This window comes from Haliaeetus albicilla, chromosome 29 (assembly GCF_947461875.1).
Source record: "Haliaeetus albicilla chromosome 29, bHalAlb1.1, whole genome shotgun sequence".
Lineage (NCBI taxonomy): Eukaryota > Metazoa > Chordata > Aves > Accipitriformes > Accipitridae > Haliaeetus > Haliaeetus albicilla.
In genome coordinates, this window is record NC_091511.1 from 5251971 (window position 1) to 5270756 (window position 18786).

At 68.6% G+C, this 18786-nt stretch overlaps 4 protein-coding genes across 9 annotated transcripts; 2 read left to right on the forward strand and 2 right to left on the reverse strand.

The window, feature by feature from the left end:
• The first annotated feature begins 460 nt into the window (after positions 1–460).
• On the forward strand, positions 461–3271 carry SUV39H1 (SUV39H1 histone lysine methyltransferase). 2 transcript variants are annotated; one of them, XM_069773955.1, is made up of 6 exons: positions 461–564; positions 849–994; positions 1232–1888; positions 1963–2109; positions 2765–2876; positions 3098–3271. In XM_069773955.1, the coding sequence occupies exons 1-6, from the start codon at positions 546–548 to the stop codon at positions 3235–3237; spliced, it is 1221 nt and encodes a 406-aa protein (XP_069630056.1). In that variant the 5' UTR covers positions 461–545; the 3' UTR covers positions 3238–3271. The 2 variants fall into 2 exon arrangements, with proteins under 2 accessions (XP_069630056.1, XP_069630054.1); XM_069773953.1 differs by having other exon boundaries at positions 462–564; positions 2747–2876.
• A 94-nt stretch (positions 3272–3365) lies between these two features.
• On the reverse strand, positions 3366–7995 carry WDR13 (WD repeat domain 13). Its single transcript, XM_069773952.1, has 10 exons — positions 7866–7995; positions 7695–7774; positions 6502–6745; positions 5172–5266; positions 4949–5076; positions 4558–4865; positions 4110–4290; positions 3890–4031; positions 3668–3798; positions 3366–3574 (listed from the first exon to the last, which is right to left on the reverse strand). The coding sequence occupies exons 2-10, from the start codon at positions 7733–7735 to the stop codon at positions 3390–3392; spliced, it is 1455 nt and encodes a 484-aa protein (XP_069630053.1). The 5' UTR covers positions 7736–7774; positions 7866–7995; the 3' UTR covers positions 3366–3389.
• A 374-nt stretch (positions 7996–8369) lies between these two features.
• Positions 8370–15528, forward strand: TAFAZZIN (tafazzin, phospholipid-lysophospholipid transacylase). 4 transcript variants are annotated; one of them, XM_069773957.1, is made up of 10 exons: positions 8370–8608; positions 8722–8850; positions 11100–11145; positions 11242–11327; positions 11611–11691; positions 13992–14033; positions 14146–14208; positions 14862–14914; positions 15143–15220; positions 15366–15528. In XM_069773957.1, the coding sequence occupies exons 1-10, from the start codon at positions 8500–8502 to the stop codon at positions 15417–15419; spliced, it is 741 nt and encodes a 246-aa protein (XP_069630058.1). In that variant the 5' UTR covers positions 8370–8499; the 3' UTR covers positions 15420–15528. The 4 variants fall into 4 exon arrangements, with proteins under 4 accessions (XP_069630058.1, XP_069630060.1, XP_069630059.1 ...); XM_069773956.1 differs by having other exon boundaries at positions 8371–8608; positions 15330–15524; XM_069773959.1 differs by lacking the exon at positions 14146–14208 and having other exon boundaries at positions 15330–15528.
• An 858-nt stretch (positions 15529–16386) lies between these two features.
• On the reverse strand, positions 16387–18710 carry BCAP31 (B cell receptor associated protein 31). Of its 2 annotated transcripts, none has more exons than XM_069773961.1 (7): positions 18536–18710; positions 18317–18417; positions 17425–17569; positions 17206–17341; positions 16999–17110; positions 16814–16914; positions 16387–16724 (listed from the first exon to the last, which is right to left on the reverse strand). In XM_069773961.1, exons 1-7 carry the CDS (start codon positions 18625–18627, stop codon positions 16686–16688), a joined length of 726 nt encoding a protein of 241 aa, XP_069630062.1. In that variant the 5' UTR covers positions 18628–18710; the 3' UTR covers positions 16387–16685. The 2 variants fall into 2 exon arrangements, with proteins under 2 accessions (XP_069630062.1, XP_069630061.1); XM_069773960.1 differs by having other exon boundaries at positions 16393–16724; positions 16999–17113.
• Positions 18711–18786: the final 76 nt, after the last annotated feature.

The following is an 18786-nucleotide window of genomic DNA, read 5'->3' on the forward strand; positions in this document are numbered from 1 at the left end:
CCCCCCCACCCCTCCTGCCCCCAGCAAGACGCCGAATAAAAGGCTATTTTGCCACGGGAACCGTCCGCGCTGATTAATTACCGTTTTATTAATGAGCTATTAATGAGGCGGGGAGGTGCGGCGCGGCTGTGGAGGGGAGGAAGGCGGGGAGGGTGAGGCCGGCGGGATCGGTTCCCCCCCCGGGGTGGAGATGGGGGGGGGAAGGAGCGGGCTCCGCCACCCGAGCGAGGCGGGAGCGGTGAAGGAAATGGGTGAAAATCGGGTTTTTTTGGGGAAGGGTGGGTTAAACGGCCGAGGCGCGGGGGCTGCCGGGAGGGAGTATGCAAATGAGGCGGCGCTACCGCCAATGGGAACAGGGCGGGGCGGGGATCTGGGAGGAGGGCACGCCCCCAGCTGCGCCGCGCGCTGCTCGCCGGGCGGAAGTGAGGGGAGAGAGAGAGAGAGACAGGAAAAAAAAAAAAAAAAAAAAAAAAGAGGAGGAGGAGGAGGGGTGAAAAGGAAAGGGAAGGAGAAAAAAAAAAAAAAAAAAAAAGCAGCGATAGAAAATGGCGGAAAATTTAAAAGGTGCGCGCGCGGGCCGGGCGGGCGGGGGCGCCGGGCTAACGGCCGCGCGCCGCTTCCCGCCTTTTTCCCCTCTGAGGGGGCGCGCGGGCGACCGTTGGCGGCGGCGGCGGCGTGAGGGGGGATTCGCTCCGGTTCGGTCCGATTCGGTTCGTGCTGGGGCTTTGGGCGCTGGGGACGGCGGCGGGGGGGGGCTGGGGGTGCTGGGAAGGGGGTTTGGGGGGTGTCCGGTTCCCCGGTGTGTGTGTGTGTCCCGGTAATGACCCCCCCGTCCCGGTCCCGTCCAGGCTGCTCCGTCTGCTGTAAATCGTCGTGGTCGCGGCTGCAGGACCTGTGCCGCCTGGAGCGGGTGCGCTGCCCGGCGCTCGGCGTCACCCGACGGAACCTGGGGGACTTTGAGGTGGAGTACCTCTGCGACTACAAGCGTGTGAGGGTGAGTGCTTTGGGGGGGGGGCTCACGAATCCCCTTTAATATCCCCGGGACCCCCCCCCCTCACCTTGTGAGGCCCCACAGCGTCGCTGGACACCAGGGTCCCTCGTCACCCCGAGCGTCGTCCCCCCCTCCTTGACATCTGGGTTTCCCCTGGCGCCCCACAAGGTCACCAGAGCATGGTGACCCCCCCCCCGAACCAAAGAAACCCCCCAACATTCCCCCCACCCCCCTTGGCAGGACGAGGAGTACTACCTGGTGAAGTGGCGGGGTTACCCCGAAACCGCCAACACCTGGGAGCCCCGCAAGAACCTGCGTTGCCACGGGTTGCTGAAGCAACTGCACCAGGACCTGGCTCGTGCCCCGGGGGGGCCGGTCCGCCCCGGTCCGCGGGGGTTGCCCGCCCGCGCCGCTTCCTACCTGGTGCAGAAAGCGGAGCAACGCCGGGCCCTGCGGCGCTGGGAGCGGCTCCTCAACAGCACCCGCAGCCACCGGGGTCGCATCGCCGTGGAGAACGAGGTGGACTTGCACGGCCCCCCCCGGGACTTCGTTTACATCAACGAGTACAAGGTGGGGGCCGGCGTCAACCTGACGCCGGTGGCGGTGGGCTGCGAGTGCCGCGACTGCCTGGCGGAGGCGGCGGGCGGTTGTTGCCCCGGGGCGTCCCGCAACAAGTTCGCCTACAACGAGGCGGGGCAGGTGCGCATCCGGGCGGGGCTGCCCATCTACGAGTGCAACTCGCGGTGCCGCTGCGGCGCCGACTGCCCCAACCGCGTGGTGCAGAAGGGCATCCGCTACGACCTCTGCATCTTCCGCACCGGCAACGGACGCGGCTGGGGCGTCCGCACCCTCGAGCGTATCCGCAAGAACAGCTTCGTCATGGAGTACGTGGGGGAGGTGAGAGACCGCGGGCGGGGCGGGGTGGGGCGGGGCGGGCGTGGCGCGGGCGTGACACGGCGGCCCCGCCCCAGATCATCACGTCGGAGGAGGCGGAGCGCCGGGGGCAGGTGTACGACCGGCAGGGAGCCACCTACCTCTTCGACCTGGACTACGTGGAGGACGTCTACACCGTGGACGCGGCCCACTACGGCAACATCTCCCACTTCGTCAACCACAGCGTGAGTGGGCGGGGCCGCGACGGGAGGGGCGGGGCCTGCTGGAGCACTGCCGGCTGTGGGAACCTTTGCTTCAACTGTGGGGAGCGGAGCTTCACTGGCCCAGGGGGTGGGGTTTCGCCTGGGGGAGGGGCTTGCTGCAGCGCCGCCCACTGTGGGCACATCAACTTTTGGTGAGGGGTGGGGCTTTGCCTGGGAGGGGGCGGGGCCTGCTGGAGCACTGCCGGCTGTGGGAATGTTTGCTTCAACTATGGGGGGGTGGAGCCTCACTGGCCCAGGGGGTGGGGTTTCACCCAGGGGAGGGGCTTGCTGCAGCACCGCCCACTGTGGGCACATCAACTTTTCAACTGTGGGGTGAGGGGCGGGGCTTGCTGCAGCACCACCCACTGCGGGAACACCTTTTCGTGGGGCTTCGTCTGGGCGGGGGGGGCGGGGCTTGCTGCAGCTCCACCCACTGCGGGGAGCCCCTCCCGCTTCAACATGGGGAGGGGCTTCCCCCCTCAGGGTACCGCCTGCTTGAGTAGCACCTCCCAGCTTGTTGCTCCGGGGGGTGGGGCTTACCAAGGGACACGCCCCCCGCCCCCGTAGCCACACCCACCCACGGTGTGTGCGGGGGGGGGGGGTGTCTGTCCCACGGCAGTGCGACCCCAACCTGCAGGTGTACAACGTCTTCATCGAGAACCTGGACGAGCGCCTGCCGCGCATCGCCCTCTTCGCCACCCGCCCCATCCGCGCCGGCGAGGAGCTCACCTTCGACTACAACATGCACGGTACCGCCCCGCGGCCCCCCGCCCCGTGGCCCCCCGTCCCTGCCCCGCGGCCCCCCGTCGCTGCCCCACGTAGGCTGCTGGGCAATATGGGGCGACGACCGCCACTGGGGTACGCGCGGGAGGCTCCGTCCTGGCAGCACTTGGGCAGCGGGCGGGGGGGGGAAAGGTGGGGGTGTCAGCAATACCCCCCCCCTCACCCCACGTTCCCCCGCTTCCCCCAGTGGACCCGGTGGACGCGGAGAGCACCCGCATGGACTCCAACTTTGGACTGGCGGGGGGGGGCCTGGGGGGCTCCCCCCGGGCCCGGGGTCGCATCGAATGCAAGTGCGGGGCCGCCGCCTGTCGCAAGTACCTCTTCTGAGCCGCACGGGCGCCGGGTGCAAACACGCTTGTTGGAACGCAGCGGGGGGTCCGTGCCATGCCGGGGGGGGTGGGGGGAGGACGACACGTGACAACACGAGTTGGGGACGCACACACGTGACGGTGACGCGCGAGGGGGGGGGGGGGGGTAAGTCAGGCGTGCTGCCGACGCCAAACGATGACGGTGCCGGCGGCGTCGCTGGAGGCCAGCAGGCTCTCGTCGCAGTTGAAGGCGACGGCCAGCACCGCCCCGCCGTGGCCTTGCAGCGTGTTGACGGTGGCCCGCGCCGCACGCCCCACGTCGAAGAAGTGCACGCAGGCGTCCTCGCTGCCCGTCACTGCGGGGACAAAGGGATGGGGCGCGGGCGGAATCACCCCCCCCCGCCCGCCCCGCCGCCCCCAAAACCGCGTGTCCGTCCCCCGTAACGTACCCACGCAGGCGCCTTGCCGGAACGACATGAGGGGACAGAAGCAGCTGCGCAGGGGTTGTTCCCGGTGCCGCGTGGGGAAGCTGCGCCGCAGCCGCAGTCCCGGCGCTCCCGAGCCTTCCTCCTCCACCACCCTGCGGGGGCAAATGGGGGACAAAATTGGGGGGGGGGGGGTGTGAGCCCTACGGTCACCCCAAAGCGCCCACCGTACCCCCGTCCCCGTACCGAAAAAGCAGCAGGCGGTCGGGGCAGGCGTTGACCAGCAGGGAAGGGTCGGGGGCTTCGCGGCTGGCCCAGGCGCGCGCCGAAAGCGAGGTGATGGAGCCGCCCGCCTGCACCACCACCCGCGAGGCCTTCGTTAGCCGCCCTGGGGGACACACGTAACGACACGCGAGGTGGGAGTCGGCACCCGCGGCTCCCACCCCCTCCGCGTAGTTTTCCGTACCGGTGCCGGGGTCGCAGAGAAACGAGGAGACGGAACCGCGGTCGTCGCCGGCCCAAAGGACGCGACCCGGGGAATCGAAACAAAGCGCCAGCACCCGTCCGGGCAACCGTCCCGCGCCGCCCCGCGCCGCTTTTCCCGTCGAGATGTTCACCACCCGCACCATGTGCCGGGCGCTGCCCACCTGGGGACACAGCGGGGAGGGTGGGACACCCCCCCCCGTGTCCCCCCCACCCACCCACCCCCCTCGAGGAGGTCACCGGCGGGCTGCCGTGTTTGAGGGGGTTTCGGGAACGCGCCGAAGGGACCCGGGGAGGGGACGCGCGCACGGCGAGGCGGTTGTTGAGCGGCTCGGAAAAGCGCGGATGCAGCGAGGGGACCCCAAAACTGGGGGGGACGACACCCAGGGATGTGGGGGGGGGGGGGGGGTCGTATCGGGGTCCCGACTGACCACGGTGAGGTTGTTGTTGAGCGGCTGGAAGGCGCAGCAGAGCAGAGCGGCGCCGTCGGGGTCCGGCACGCGGCGGATGCATCGCCCGTCGGCGGGAGCCCAGAGCCTCAGGGTGCCGTCGAGGGAAGCCGACACCAGGACGTCGTTGGAGAGGGACCAGGCGAAATCGGCAACGCCGCCCCCGTGGCCCCGCAGCACCCGCAGCACCGCCGGCGGTCCCGGCGCCAGCCGGCAAACGGAGATGGTGCCGTCCAGCGAGCAGCAGGCCAGCAGGTGACGGTCGTCGTGCGCGAACTGCACCTTCGGCACTTGGAACCCGGCGGCGAGCGTCAGCGTCGGCGCGACCGCGGGGTCGCCCCCCCCCCAGCCCGCCCTCCCTCCCCCCGGTTACCGGCGCTGTCGGTGTGCTGGTCGAAGACGTGGTAGACGCCGGCAAAGGCGTAGTTCTCGCTCAGCGTCGTGTCGCCCGCCATGGCGCGGCTCGCCTCCGCCAGCGGCGTCGGGACCACTCCGGGGGGGCTGCGGACCGAGGCGTCGCGGGTGTCAGCACCCTGACTCCCCGTCCCCGCACCACCAGCACCCGCCGACCACGGGGGGGATCCGGGCGCGCTCACCGCTCGTCGGTGGTCCCGCGGGGGACCCCGGGGTGGGAGCCGCGGCTGAGGGAGCGACGGTGTCCCCGGGCCACCCGCGGGTCCTCCTCGAAGTCCTGGCAGAAAGACGTGGCCGTGGGGACCCTGCTGGGGTCGCGGGGATCCCGGAGGGGTACCGGGACCCCACAGGCCCCCCGAAACGGGTGCTGAAGCCCTGAGGATGTCTGCTGAGACCCCCCGCACCCTGCCAAATGGGTGCTGCAGCCCCAGAGCACCCCCAAAACAGGTGCTGCAGCTCCAAAACAGGTGCGGGGGCCGCAGAGCACCCCCAAAACGGGGGCAGCAGGCCGCCCAAAATGGGTGCTGGGGCCCTAGAGCATCCCCAAAACGGGTGCTGGGGCCCCAAAAGGCATGCTGCAGCCCCAAAGCACCCGCAAAAGGGGTGCTGCAGCTCCAAAACGGGTGCTGGGGCCCCAGAGCACCCCCAAAACGGGTGCTGCAGCCCCAAAACAGGTGCTGGAGCCCCATAAACGGGTGCTAGGGCTGCAGAGCACCCCCAAAATGGGTGCTGCAGCCCCAGAACAGGTGCTAGGGCCACAAAGCACCCCCAAAACAGGTGCTGCAGCCCCAAAATGGGTGCTGGGGTCACAGAGCACCCCCAAAATGGGTGCTGCAGCCCCAAAATAGGTGCTGTAGCCCCAAAATGGGTGCTGCAGCCCCAGAGCATCCCCAAAAGTGTTGTTGCAGCCCTAAAAGGGCTGCTGGGGCCCCAAAGCACCCCCAAAATGGGTGCTGCAGCCCCAAAAAAGGTGCTGGGGCTCCAGAGCACCCCCAGAATGGGTTCCGAGGCCCCAAAATGGGTGCTGGGGTCACAGAGCACCCCCAAAATGGGTGCTGTAGCCCCAAAATGGGTGCTGCAGCCCCAGAGCATCCCCAAAAGTGTTGTTGCAGCCCTAAAAGGGCTGCTGGGGCCCCAAAGCACCCCCAAAATGGGTGCTGCAGCCCCAAAAAAGGTGCTGGGGCTCCAGAGCACCCCCAGAATGGGTTCCGAGGCCCCAAAATGGGTGCTGGGGCACCAGAGCACCCCCAAAACAGGTGCAGCAGGCCCAAAATGGGTGCTGGGGCCCCAGAGCATCCCCAAAACTGGTGCTGGGGCCCCAAAACGGGTGCTGGGGCCCCAGAGCATCCCCAAAATGGGTGCTGCAGCCCCAAAGCACCCCCAAAAGGGGTGCTGCAGCCCCAGAACGGGTGCTGGGGCCCCCCCAGGAGGGACGCCACGACCCCACAGCCCCCCGCCCCGGGAAGGGGCTCGCCGCCTCGCCTCCCCCCGTCCCCCTCCCGCGCCCGTTACCTCCATGCGGTCGAGGGTGGTGCGGCTGGCGCGGAGGGCGCTGCTGCTGTGGGCCCGGCAGCTGCTCTGCTCGGAGAGGGCCCCGTAGCGCTGGGCCAGCAGGCGGGTGCGCACCCGCAGGTACCAGCGCCGGGTGCCGCCTTCCAGCGTCCCTCCCTGCGCTTGCTCCCGCAGCAGCTGGCTGCGTCGTCGCACGTACTGCGTCCGGAATTGGGGCCAGCGGGGCGTGCGGTAGGCTGCGTACCTGAGGACACGGCGGCGGTGATGATGATGGTGATGGTGGTGGGGTGCCCTCACGCCGGTGGCGGCCCGCACCGTGGCGTGGGGGGGCGCGTGGAGATACACGCGTGTGCGGGGGCACAGGTATCGCAATCTGGCCCCCCCAAAGGGACCAGGTATCGGGATCTGTCCCCCCCAAAGGGACCAGGCATCGGGATCTGCCCCCCCCCAAAGGGACCAGGCATCGGGATGTGCCCCCCCGCAAAGGGACCAGGCATCGGGATGTGCCCCCCCGCAAAGGGACCAGGCATCGGGATGTGCCCCCCTGCAAAGGGACCAGGCATCGGGATGTGCCCCCCTGCAAAGGGACCAGGCATCGGGATGTGCCCCCCCGCAAAGGGACCAGGCATCGGGATGTGCCCCCCCGCAAAGGGACCAGGCATCGGGATATGTCCCCCCCAAAGGGACCAGGTATCGGGATCTGTTCCCCCCAAAGGGACCAGGCATCGGGATCTGTTCCCCCGCAAAGGGACCAGGCATCGGGATGTGCCCCCCTGCAAAGGGACCAGGTATCACGATATGTCCCCCCACAAAGGGACCAGGTATCGGGATCTGCCCCCCGCAAAGGGACCAGGTATCACGATATGTCCCCCTGCAAAGGGACCAGGCATCGCGATTTGCCCTCCACAAAGGGACCAAGTATCGGGATCTGCCCTCCCACAAAGACACCAGGCATCGGGGTCTGTTCCCCCGCAAAGGGACCAAGTGTCGCGATCTGCCCCCCGCAAAGGGACCAGGCATCGCGATCTGCCACCCCACCCCAAGGAACCCGGGCATCAGGGTGTCTCCTCCCTGACAAGGACCCAAGTGCCCGGGTCGCGTCCCCCCCCCCCCCCAAAAAGGCACCAGGAGTCAGAACATCTCCCCCCCCTCTCCCTCACAGGGACAAGGCGACAGGGCTCCCCCCGTCTCACCTGGCATCCACGGCGAGTACCTGCTGCCAGACAGCGGCCATGGCGGCGGCGGCGGCGGCGGCGGCCGCCCCGGGTGGGCCCTGAGGAGAACGAGGAGGGGAGCGGGGGGGGGGTAAAGCCGAGGCCGGGCTCGGGAGCCCGGAGATCGATGAAGGAACCGGCCGGCGGTACCTGTCCGTCCCGCTCCACCTCCGTCTCCCCGCCGGGTCCCCGGGAGGGGTCGGGGGGGGGGGGAACGGGGCGGGACGGTTTGTCGAGACCGGCCGCCCCTTCTCCCCGCCCTTCCCCAAATGGCGGCCGCCTCCTCACGCCAAAATGGCGCCGGGCGTCGCCTTGGCGACGGCGGTGGGCGGGGCCCTCCCCCCACGTGGTGGGCGGGGAACCGGTAGCGTCCGGCACACGGGGGCGGGGCGCGGCCCTGCTCCTCTATGGTGCACCCGCCTTCCTAGCTCGCCCCCCACCCATCTCGGGCCCTTCTGCCCAGCGCCTCTCGCCTTGCCCCGGCTCCTTTTTTTCCCCCCCGCCGCTTTTACGACCTCCGCGCCGCGCTTGACGGCAGCGCCCCCCCTTCTCCCCTTTCTAATTTACGACAGTGAGTGCGTGTCCGGGGAGAAGTTACGACAGGCCGGCCGGGCGCGCTTTACGGCACGGCGGGCGGTTTACGGCAGAGCGGGGTCCGTGTGTGTGTGTGAGGAGCGGGACGGGAGCGGGACGCGTCCCCGGCGGCCCGGGGAGGGCCGCGACCCCCGTTTAACCGGTGTCACCCCCCCTCCGACTCCGTCCCCGAGTCCCCCACGATGGCAGGATGCCGCTGGCGGTGAAGTGGCCGTTCCCCGCGGGGCCGTCCCTGCCCTGGGCCCTGGCCAGCCGGCTCGTTACCGGCTTGGTGGGCACCTACAGCTGCGTCTGGACCCGTGAGTGACCCCCACGCCCCCCCCGGTAACCCACCGGCGACCGGAGCTGGCTTGGCTGGGTGCCCCCCCCCCCCCTTTTTTTATTTTATTTTTATCTCCCCACCCGGTGCCAGGTTACCTGAACCGGTTGCGGGTGCACAACGCGGAGGTGCTGCACGAACTGGTGGAGCGCCGGGGGCCCCTCACCCCCCTCCTCACCCTCTCCAACCACCAGTCCTGTATGGACGACCCCCACCTCTGGGGTACGGCGGGGGGGGGGTCCCCAGGGGGTGCTGGTGGGGTGGGGGGGGTCCCCAGGGGGTCCCAGGGGGTGCTGGTGGGGTGGGGGTGGGGTTCCAGGGGGTCCCAAGGGGATCCCGGGGGATGCTGGTGGGGTGGGGGGGGTCCCCAGGGGGTCCCAGGGGGTACTGGTGGGGTGGGGGGGGTCCCTAGGGGGTCCCAGGGGGTGCTGGGGGGGTCCCCAGGGGTGCTGGTGGGGTGTGGGGGGGTCCCCAGGGGTGCTGGTGGGGTGGGGGTGGGGTTCCAGGGGGTCCCCAGGGGGTCCCAGGGGGTACTGGTGGGGTGGGGGGGGTCCCCAGGGGGTCCCAGGGGGTGCTGGGGGGGTCCCCAGGGGTGCTGGTGGGGTGGGGGTGGGGTTCCAGGGGGCCCCAAGGGGATCCCGGGGGATGCTGGTGGGGTGGGGGGGGTCCCCAGGGGGTCCCAGGGGGTGCTGGTGGGGTGGGGGGGGGTCCCCAGGGGGTCCCCGGGGGTGCTGGGGGGGTCCCCAGGGGTGCTGGTGGGGTGGGGGTGGGGTTCCAGGGGGTCCCAAGGGGATCCTGGGGGATGCTGGTGGGGTGGGGGGGTCCCCAGGGGGTCCCAGGGGGTGCTGGTGGGGTGGGGGGGGTCCCCAGGGGTCTTGGTGGGGTGTGGGGGGGTCCTCAGGGGATTCCAGGGGGTGCTGGTGGGGTGGGGGGGGTCACCAGGGGTGTTGGTGGGGTGTGGGGGGGTCCCCAGGGGGGCCCAGGGGGTGCTGGTGGGGTCCCAAGGGGTGGTGGTGGGGTGGGGGGGGTCCTCAGGGGATTCCAGGGGGTGCTGGTGGGGTGGGGGGGGTCCCCAGGGGGTCCCAGGGGGTGCTGGTGGGGTGGGGGTGGGGTTCCAGGGGGTCCCAAGGGGATCCCGGGGGATGCTGGTGGGGTGGGGGGGGTCCCCAGGCGGTCCCAGGGGGTGCTGGTGGGGTGTGGGGGGGTCCCCAGGGGTGCTGGTGGGGTGGGGGTGGGGTTCCAGGGGGTCCCCAGGGGGTCCCAGGGGGTACTGGTGGGGTGGGGGGGGTCCCCAGGGGGTCCCAGGGGGTGCTGGGGGGGTCCCCAGGGGTGCTGGTGGGGTGGGGGTGGGGTTCCAGGGGGTCCCAAGGGGATCCCGGGGGATGCTGGTGGGGTGGGGGGGTCCCCAGGGGGTCCCAGGGGGTGCTGGGGGGGTCCCAAGGGGTGGTGGTGGGGTGTGGGGGGGTCCTCAGGGGATTCCAGGGGGTACTGGTGGGGTGGGGGGGGTCCCCAGGGGGTCCCAGGGGGTGCTGGGGGGGTCCCCAGGGGTGCTGGTGGGGTGTGGGGGGGTCCCCCGGGGTGCTGGTGGGGTGGGGGTGGGGTTCCAGGGGGTCCCCAGGGGGTACTGGTGGGGTGGGGGGGGTCCCCAGGGGGTCCCAGGGGGTGCTGGTGGGGTGGGGGGGGGTCCCCAGGGGTCTTGGTGGGGTGTGGGGGGGTCCCCAGGGGGTCCCCGGGGGTGCTGGGGGGGTCCCAGGGGGTGCTGGTGGGGTGGGGGTGGGGTTCCAGGGGGTCCCAAGGGGATCCTGGGGGATGCTGGTGGGGTGGGGGGGGTCCCAGGGGGTGCTGGTGGGGTGGGGGGGGTCCCCAGGGGTCTTGGTGGGGTGTGGGGGGGTCCTCAGGGGATTCCAGGGGGTGCTGGTGGGGTGGGGGGGGTCCCCAGGGGTGTTGGTGGGGTGTGGGGGGGTCCCCAGGGGGGCCCAGGGGGGTCCCAAGGTGTGGTGGTGGGGTGTGGGGGGGTCCCCAGGGGGTCCCAGGGGGTGCTGCTGGGGTGGGGGGGGTCCCAAGGGGTGCTGGTGGGGGGGGGTCCCCAGGGGTGCTGGGGGAGTGGAGGGGGGGTCCCAAGGGGTGCTGGTGGGGGGGGGTCCCCAGGGGTGCTGGGGGAGTGGAGGGGGGGTCCCAAGTGGTGCTGGTGGGGTGGGGGGGGGTCCCCAGGGGGTCCCACGGGGTGCTGGGGGGGCGGGGGGGGGTCTCTGGGGTGCTTTGAGGCTCTGGGGAGGTGCCGCGGGGGTCAGCTGGCAGCGGTGGGGGTTCCCCAGTGGATATTGAGGGTGTTGGGGGGGGGGTCCCAAGGGTGTTGGGGGGGTCCCAGGGGGGTCCCAAGGGTGTTGGGGGGGTCCCAGGGGTTTGGGGGGGGGGGGGTGCCTGTGCCTGGTCTAGGGGTGCTCCTGTGACCCCCCCCCCCCCCCCCCCAGGTTCCCTAAAGCTGCGGCACATCTGGAGTCTGCACAAGATGCGCTGGTGAGGGGGGGGGGGCGGTTTTTGGGGTGGGGGGGGGTCCCGGGGAGGCCCCTCCCCCCCCCCCCTGCTCACCCCATCCCCCCCCCCCCCCCCCAGGACCCCCACGGCCGCCGACATCTGCTTCACCCGGGAGCTGCACTCGCGCTTCTTCAGCCTGGGCCGCTGCGTCCCCGTCTGCCGGGGTGGGCGACTGGGAGCAACTGGGAGCAACTGGGAGGTGTGGGGGGGTGCAGGGGCGAGGTAGGGGATCCCTGTTTACGCTGGGGGCATCCCAGTTTGTACTGGGGGGGGTGCTAAGGGGTGCTGGGCCAGGCCCGGCGTGGTCTGGGGGTTTCCAGTCTGTACTGGTGTGGTTGTGGTGTGTACTGGGAGAGATTGCGGTTTACTTTGGGGGAGTGGGGGGGGTGCTGGGCTGGTCCCAGTCCGTACTGGAGAGCTCCCAGTGCGCTGAACTGGTGTCCCCAGGGGACGGCGTGTACCAGCGAGGGATGGACTTCATCCTGGAGAAGCTCAACCAGGGGGACTGGGTGCACGTCTTCCCTGAGGGTACTGGGAGCACTGGGGAAACTGGGGAACGGGAGGGCGCTTTGGTCTAGAGGGACTGGGAGCACTGGGGAAACTGGGGAACGGGAGGGTGGTTTGGTGTAGAGGGACTGGGAGCACTGGGGAAACTGGGGAACGGGAGGGTGGTTTGGTCTAGAGGAACTGGGAGCACTGGGGAAACTGGGGAACGGGAGGGCGGTTTGGTCTAGAGGGACTGGGAGCACTGGGGGAAACTGGGGAACGGGAGGGCGGTTTGGTCTAGAGGGACTGGGAGCACTGGGGAAACTGGGGAACGGGAGGGTGGTTTGGTCTAGAGGGACTGGGAGCACTGGGGAAACTGGGGAACGGGAGGGTGGTTTGGTCTAGAGGGACTGGGAGCACTGGGGGAAACTGGGGAACGGGAGGGCGCTTTGGTCTAGAGGGACTGGGAGCACTGGGGGAAACTGGGGAACGGGAGGGCGGTTTGGTCTAGAGGGACTGGGAGCACTGGGGAAACTGGGGAACGGGAGGCTGGTTTGCTGGTTTGCTCTAGAGGGACTGGGAGCACTGGGGGAAACTGGGGAACGGGAGGGCGGTTTGGTCTAGAGGGACTGGGAGCACTGGGGAAACTGGGGAATGGGAGGGCGGTTTGGTCTAGAGGGACTGGGAGCACTGGGGAAACTGGGGAACGGGAGGCTGGTTTGCTGGTTTGCTCTAGAGGGACTGGGAGCACTGGGGAAACTGGGGAACGGGAGGCTGGTTTGCTGGTTTGCTCTAGAGGGACTGGGAGTACTGGGGGAAACTGGGGAACGGGAGGGTGGTTTGGTGTAGAGGGACTGGGAGCACTGGGGAAACTGGGGAACGGGAGGGTGGTTTGCTGGTTTGCTCTAGAGGGACTGGGAGCACTGGGGGAAACTGGGGAACGGGAGGGCGCTTTGGTCTAGAGGGACTGGGAGCACTGGGGGAAACTGGGGAACGGGAGGGCGGTTTGGTCTAGAGGGACTGGGAGCACTGGGGAAACTGGGGAACGGGAGGGTGGTTTGGTCTAGAGGGACTGGGAGTACTGGGGAAACTGGGGAACGGGAGGGTGGTTTGGTCTAGAGGGACTGGGAGCACTGGGGAAACTGGGGAACGGGAGGGTGGTTTGGTCTAGAGGGACTGGGAGCACTGGGGAAACTGGGGAACGGGAGGGCGGTTTGGTCTAGAGGGACTGGGAGCACTGGGGGAAACTGGGGAACGGGAGGGCGGTTTGGTCTAGAGGGACTGGGAGCACTGGGGGAGACTGGGGAACGGGAGGGTGGTTTGGTGTAGAGGGACTGGGAGCACTGGGGAAACTGGGGAACGGGAGGGTGGTTTGCTGGTTTGCTCTAGAGGGACTGGGAGCACTGGGGGAAACTGGGGAACGGGAGGGCGGTTTGGTCTAGAGGGACTGGGAGCACTGGGGGAAACTGGGGAACGGGAGGGCGGTTTGGTCTAGAGGGACTGGGAGCACTGGGGGAAACTGGGGAACGGGAGGGCGGTTTGGTCTAGAGGGACTGGGAGCACTGGGGGAAACTGGGGAACGGGAGGGCGGTTTGGTCTAGAGGGACTGGGAGCACTGGGGGAAACTGGGGAACGGGAGGGCGGTTTGGTCTAGAGGGACTGGGAGCACTGGGGAAACTGGGGAACGGGAGGCTGGTTTGGTCTAGAGGGACTGGGAGCACTGGGGGAAACTGGGGAACGGGAGGGCGGTTTGGTCTAGAGGGACTGGGAGCACTGGGGAAACTGGGGAACGGGAGGGTGGTTTGGTCTAGAGGGACTGGGAGCACTGGGGAAACTGGGGAACGGGAGGGCGGTTTGGTCTAGAGGGACTGGGAGCACTGGGGAAACTGGGGAACGGGAGGGTGGTTTGGTCTAGAGGGACTGGGAGCACTGGGGAAACTGGGGAACGGGAGGGCGGTTTGCTCTAGAGGGACTGGGAGCACTGGGGAAACTGGGGAACGGGAGGGTGGTTTGGTCTAGAGGGACTGGGAGCACTGGGATTGGGGGAGGTGTTTGTATTGTCACTGGGACCCCCAGTGGGGGGGTGGGGGGGGAACTGGAACCAGTAGGAGAGACTGGGAGTTTTGGGGATCGGGTTCTCTTCTCCAGACCTGGGTGGAGGCGAGGCGGGGGCAGATAAAGGGCTGGGGGGGGGCAGATAAGGGGCTGGGGGGGGCAGATAAGGGGCTGGGGGGGGCAAATAAGGGGCTGGGGGGGCAGATAAGGGGCTGGGGGGGCAAATAAGGGGCTGGGGGGGGCTCTCCTGTGCTGCCCCCCCCCCCCACGTCCCTGTGTCCCCACAGGCAAAGTGAACATGGGGCAGGAATTTGTGCGCTTCAAGTGGGGTGAGCCCCCCCCCCCCGACCCCCAAATCGCTTCGTGACCCCCCCCGCCTCCTTTGCCCTCTCGTGGCCCCCCCCCCCCAAAAAAAACACCCCCCCCTTCCCCCTCCCGCAGGCATCGGGCGCCTTTTGGCCGAGTGTCGCCTCGACCCCGTCGTCCTGCCCCTGTGGCACGGGGGTGAGCGGGGCCGGGGGGGGACCCCAAAAAACCGAGGGGGGGGGAACCCAAAAAACCGAGGGGGGGGGGTCTGGGAGGTTGTGGGGGGGGGCAGGAAGAATTTGGGGAGGGGGGAGTGGGATGGGGGATACAGGCAGGTGGGGCTGGGGGGGCAGAATATGACTTGGGGGTTTTGGGGGGGTTTATCGTGGCGTGGGGGAGGGTTATCGTGCCGGGGGGGGGGGGTCTATTGTGCCGTGGGGGGGGTCTATCGTGGCTGGGGGAGGGTTATCGTACCGTGGGGGGGCTTTATCGTGCCGTGGGGGGGTCTATTGTGGCTGGGGGAGGGTTATTGTGGCGTGGGGGGGTCTATCGTGGCTGGGGGGGGTCTATCGTGGCTGGGGGAGGGTCTATCGTGGCTGGGAGGGGTCTATCGTGGCGTGGGGGAGGGTTATCGTGGCATAGGGGGGGTTTTATGGTGCCGTGGGGGGGTTTTATGGTGCCGGGGGGGGGGGGTTTATTGTGGCTGGGGGGGTTATGGTGCTGTGAGGGGGGGTTTATCATGCCGGGGGGGGTTTTATGGCGCCGGGGGGGGGGGTTGTCGTGCCGTGGGGGGGGGTCTCTCACCGCTAGGCCACACCGACGCCAAGCTGCCCCCCCCCCCCCCGTGCCAGGCATGAACGACGTCCTGCCCAACGCCCCCCCCTACGTCCCCCGCGTGGGGCAGGTGAGCGAGCGCTTTGGGGGGGCGTCTTTTGGGGGGGGGGGGGGCGGCAGTTTTGGGGCTCGGGATGCGCTGGGGGGGGGGGATTACGGGGGGATGAGTGGGGCAGGGTGGATTTGGGGGGGTGGGGGGGCTGTGGGGCGGGGGGGGGGGCTTTTGGGGTGGGGTGGGGGGGTTGTGGGGGGGCTTTTGGGGTGCGGGGGGGGGGTTTTTACTGACGCTGTCCCGTAGCGAATTACGGTGGTCGTGGGGCGACCGTTCAGCGTCCGGCCCCTCCTGGAGCGACTCCGGGCTGAGGGGACGTCAACGGTGAGTGCTCGGGGGGCTGCCCCACGGCGGGGGGGGGGCACGGGACGACTCCGTTCTGCCCCACGGCTCTGTGGGTCCAGCCCCACGGCTCTGCCCCCCCCCCCCCCAGGTGGAAATGCGGAAAGCTTTGACGGATTTCGTGCAGAGGGAATTCGAAGCGCTGCGGGCGCAGGCCCGGGCCCTGCACGCCGCCTTGTAGCGTGGGGGGTGCCCCACGGCGAGGGGACCGGCCCCACGGCGGGACGGCCGGCCCCACGGCGAGACAACTAGCCCCACGGTGAGCCAGCCAGCCCCACAGCGGGATGGCCAGCCCCACGGCGAGGGGACCGGCCCCACGGCGAGGGGACCGGCCCCACGGCGAGACGGCCCCATGGCGGGACAGCCGGCCCCACGGCGGGACAGCCAGCCCCACGGCGAGCTGGCCAGCCCCACGGCAGGATGGCCAGCCCCACGGTGAGACGGCCAGCCCCACGGCGAGACAACTAGCCCCACAGCGAGCCCGCCCCACGGTGAGCCAACCAGCCCCACAGCGAACCAGCCCCACGGTGAGACGGCCAGCCCCACGGCGAGCTGGCCAGCCCCACGGCAGGATGGCCAGCCCCACGGTGAGCCAACCAGCCCCACGGTGAGCCAACCAGCCCCACGGCGAGCTGGCCAGCCCCACGGCGAGCTGGCCAGCCCCACGGCAGGATGGCCAGCCCCACGGTGAGCCAACCAGCCCCACGGCGAGCCAGCCCCACGGCAAGACAACCCCCACGGCGGGACAGCCGGCCCCACGGCGAGCCGGCCAGCCCCACGGCTGTCCCCACAGCCTTACGGGACCCACGGACGGGACGGACTATAACCCCCCCCGGCGGACTGACGGACAGACAAACGAGCTGCCCCGTAGCGTGCCCCCCCCACCCCGGCTCCCCGTTCCTGTGCGCGGCGCCAATAAAAACGGCCGAGTCTCGGCGATCTCCGCACCCGGGTGATGACGGGGGGGGGTAAAAGGGGACCTGGGGGGGGTAAAAAGGGACCGGGGGGGGGTAAAAAGGGACCTGGGGGGGTAAAAGGGGACCTGGGGGGGAAATTGGGGACCTGGGGGGGGAAACTGGGGGGCTCGAGGAGGGTGGGAGATGGAGACGAGCGTGGCCTGATCCCACACGTTTATTGAAGCAGAAGCTGGTGTGTGTTTGAGGGGGGGGCGAGTTCCCCCGCTGCCCAAATTTGGGGACCCCCCCCTGGAAGGGGCAAAAGGGGGGGGGCTCAGACCCCATGAAATGGGGTTCGGAGCCCCCCCCCCCCGCGCCCCCCACCCCCCCCGGAGTGCTGCCACGGCGCAGGGGGTCCCCAAATACAGGGTGGGGGGGGGGGGCTGGAAACAACCTTGTCCCGGTTTTGCCCCCACTCCCTGAACTGGGAGGAGGAATGGGGGGGGGGGGCAAGGGCGTGGTCCAGCGGGTGTGGCCAGGGCGTGGTCTAATCACTCCTCCTTCTTGTCCCGGGGGCCATCGTGGGCTGCCTGCAGTAAGGGGGCGTTAGGGGGTCTGAAAAAGGGTTTTTGGGGGGGGGGGGGGGGTTGTAAGGGGGTTTGGGGCGGCCCCCCCACACCTGCAGGCGAGCGTGTTGGTCCAGGAGCCGGTCGTATTCCCGCGTCAATCCCTCGGCCTGGCGCCGCATGGCCTGCACCTCGTTTTCCGCTTTCTCCAGAGCTGTGGGGGGGTGGTTGGGGGGGCGTCTGTGTCAGGCTCACCCCCAAAAAACCAGCAGCCCCCCCCCCCAAACCCTGCCCGTACTGCGCTTGCTGGCCGCCAGCTCCTCCTTCAGCTTCTCCACCTTGGCCTTGAGGGTCTCGTTCTCGTCGTGGGAGGGGGACGGGCTGCCCCCGTCACCCCCTGCCTCCTGCAGCTGCTGGCGGGGGGGACACACACCGAAGTGGGGGGGCACATCGGGGCCCGAAGCGCCCGAACGCCTCCGTCTTCCCCCCCAAATCGCCGCCGTACCTTCCGCAAGGCGTCGTTGTCTTCCATGTACCGGCGAGCGGCTTGGCTGGCGCCTTCCGCTTGTTTCCGAAAAGCTTCGCTGGAAGCGCCGAGCACGGCCTGCTGCGAGATGAGGGTGACCAGGCGGCGCAGGAGGCTGCGGGAGGGAGGGTGAGGCGGGTTCCTCGGCACCCCCAGACCCCCCCCCCCTCCCAAATTTATCCCCCCGCAACGACTCACAAAGAGAGCAGGAGAGCGAAACCGGCCAGGTAGAGGTTGCGCTGGGCTCGGAAAAGCTTCATGTGGAAATGCTCGAGGGCGCCGGGGCTGCTCTGCAGGGCCACCCGCTCCGTCACGTCGTATTTACGGGTCTCCCGCAGCGCGTCTGCGGGAATTGGGGGGGGAATCGGTTTGGGGAGGGGTGAAACGAGGAGCCAAGGGAACCTTTATAGTAGATATATGGACAACAATTGCTTTATATGTTCATTCAACATATGTTTAAAAACCTGCATATATGAATTCATTATGATTTTACTAGCTGACACTTGCCCTTTCTTTTAAAAACCCAGATGACAGAGATATTGTGACCTTGAAAAATTATGTGAAATGAAATTCCCTCCACTGAATGAGATCTATCACTTTGGGCTATGTTCTACATTGTGCCCAGTATCTATCCAAGTTAGAGTGATATAAAAGTGATATATGGTTAGAGTGATATATGGATAGGAACTGTTTAATAATTATCTACCTTATAGCGAAATTAAAGAAATTTCAATAGGGGTGGACGCGGCCGAAGAGGATGAGAAGTTTAACGTTTGCGCGGTCGAGGCGGGCTGGGGCAGGGGATAGTCCCCGAGAAGAAGCAGCGGTCGGCCCCAAAACCAACCGGCCTTGCGGCTTTTTGGAACTAATTTTAACGTGAAGCGGGGCTCGACCGTGCCCACGTATGGGCGTATCGCGAGGCTCTACCTATAGGCAACACTCGGCCGTAAATTGGAAGCGAAATGGCGAGTCGGGCGCGCGCGACTTTGGTGGGACTAACCCCCCCCCAGCGCAGACGAAGACCCCTAATTTACAATGTCACTAATTGTGGAGTTTGTTTGCATGTCGGGGGGGGGGGCCCAGCACCCACCGAAAAGCAGGAGGACGAGGATGACGATGAGGACGACGAAGACGGTGTTGCCGTAGGCCACCGCCAGGCCCACCAGGCGCGACTTGAAGATCTTCTGCCATCTTGGGGTGGGAAAAACCAGAGAAACACAGAGGTCGGGGATGGAAATTTGGGGAGGGGGGCGGGGGGAACCCCCAATATCGCCACTGGGGGGGGGGGGGGTCTCCCCTCCCGCCTTACCTGGCGGCGGAGACGAAGGGGACGCAGAGCAGGAGGACGAGGAAGACCTCGGCGTAGAGGAAGGTGGCGACTGCCGTCCACTGCAGGCTCATGGCGGGCGTGAGGCGGAGGGAGGACGGGCGGGACCCCCCGCCTCGCCTCAGGCTCCTTCTCTTTCCCCCTCCGCCACTACCGGAAGCAGAGCTTGAGGACCGCCCCCAACCGGAAGCCCCGCCCACGCCGGGGGAGGGCAGCAGCCAATCGCAACGCAG

Excerpts from the sequence above, each read along its gene's own strand:
- TAFAZZIN (XM_069773956.1), top strand. The coding sequence starts at position 8,500 with ATGCCGCTGGCGGTGAAGTGGCCGTTCCCCGCGGGGCCGTCCCTGCCC. Across the intron at positions 11,146-11,241 it reads AGTCTGCACAAGATGCGCTG|GACCCCCACGGCCGCCGACA; the intron begins GTGAGGGGGGGG and ends CCCCCCCCCCAG. Across the intron at positions 14,915-15,142 it reads ACGTCCCCCGCGTGGGGCAG|CGAATTACGGTGGTCGTGGG; the intron begins GTGAGCGAGCGC and ends GCTGTCCCGTAG.
- SUV39H1 (XM_069773953.1), top strand. Across the intron at positions 1,889-1,962 it reads TCATGGAGTACGTGGGGGAG|ATCATCACGTCGGAGGAGGC; the intron begins GTGAGAGACCGC and ends GCCCCGCCCCAG. Across the intron at positions 2,110-2,746 it reads CCCACTTCGTCAACCACAGC|TGCGACCCCAACCTGCAGGT; the intron begins GTGAGTGGGCGG and ends GTCCCACGGCAG.
- WDR13 (XM_069773952.1), bottom strand. The coding sequence starts at position 7,735 with ATGGCCGCTGTCTGGCAGCAGGTACTCGCCGTGGATGCCAG. Across the intron at positions 6,746-7,694 it reads GTACTCGCCGTGGATGCCAG|GTACGCAGCCTACCGCACGC; the intron begins GTGAGACGGGGG and ends CCGTGTCCTCAG. Across the intron at positions 3,799-3,889 it reads GACCGCCTGCTGCTTTTTCG|GGTGGTGGAGGAGGAAGGCT; the intron begins GTACGGGGACGG and ends TTGCCCCCGCAG.
- BCAP31 (XM_069773960.1), bottom strand. The coding sequence starts at position 18,627 with ATGAGCCTGCAGTGGACGGCAGTCGCCACCTTCCTCTACGCCGAGGTC. Across the intron at positions 17,570-18,316 it reads CCTCGTCCTCCTGCTTTTCG|ACGCGCTGCGGGAGACCCGT; the intron begins GTGGGTGCTGGG and ends CAATTCCCGCAG. Across the intron at positions 17,114-17,205 it reads ACAACGACGCCTTGCGGAAG|CAGCTGCAGGAGGCAGGGGG; the intron begins GTACGGCGGCGA and ends CCCCCCCGCCAG.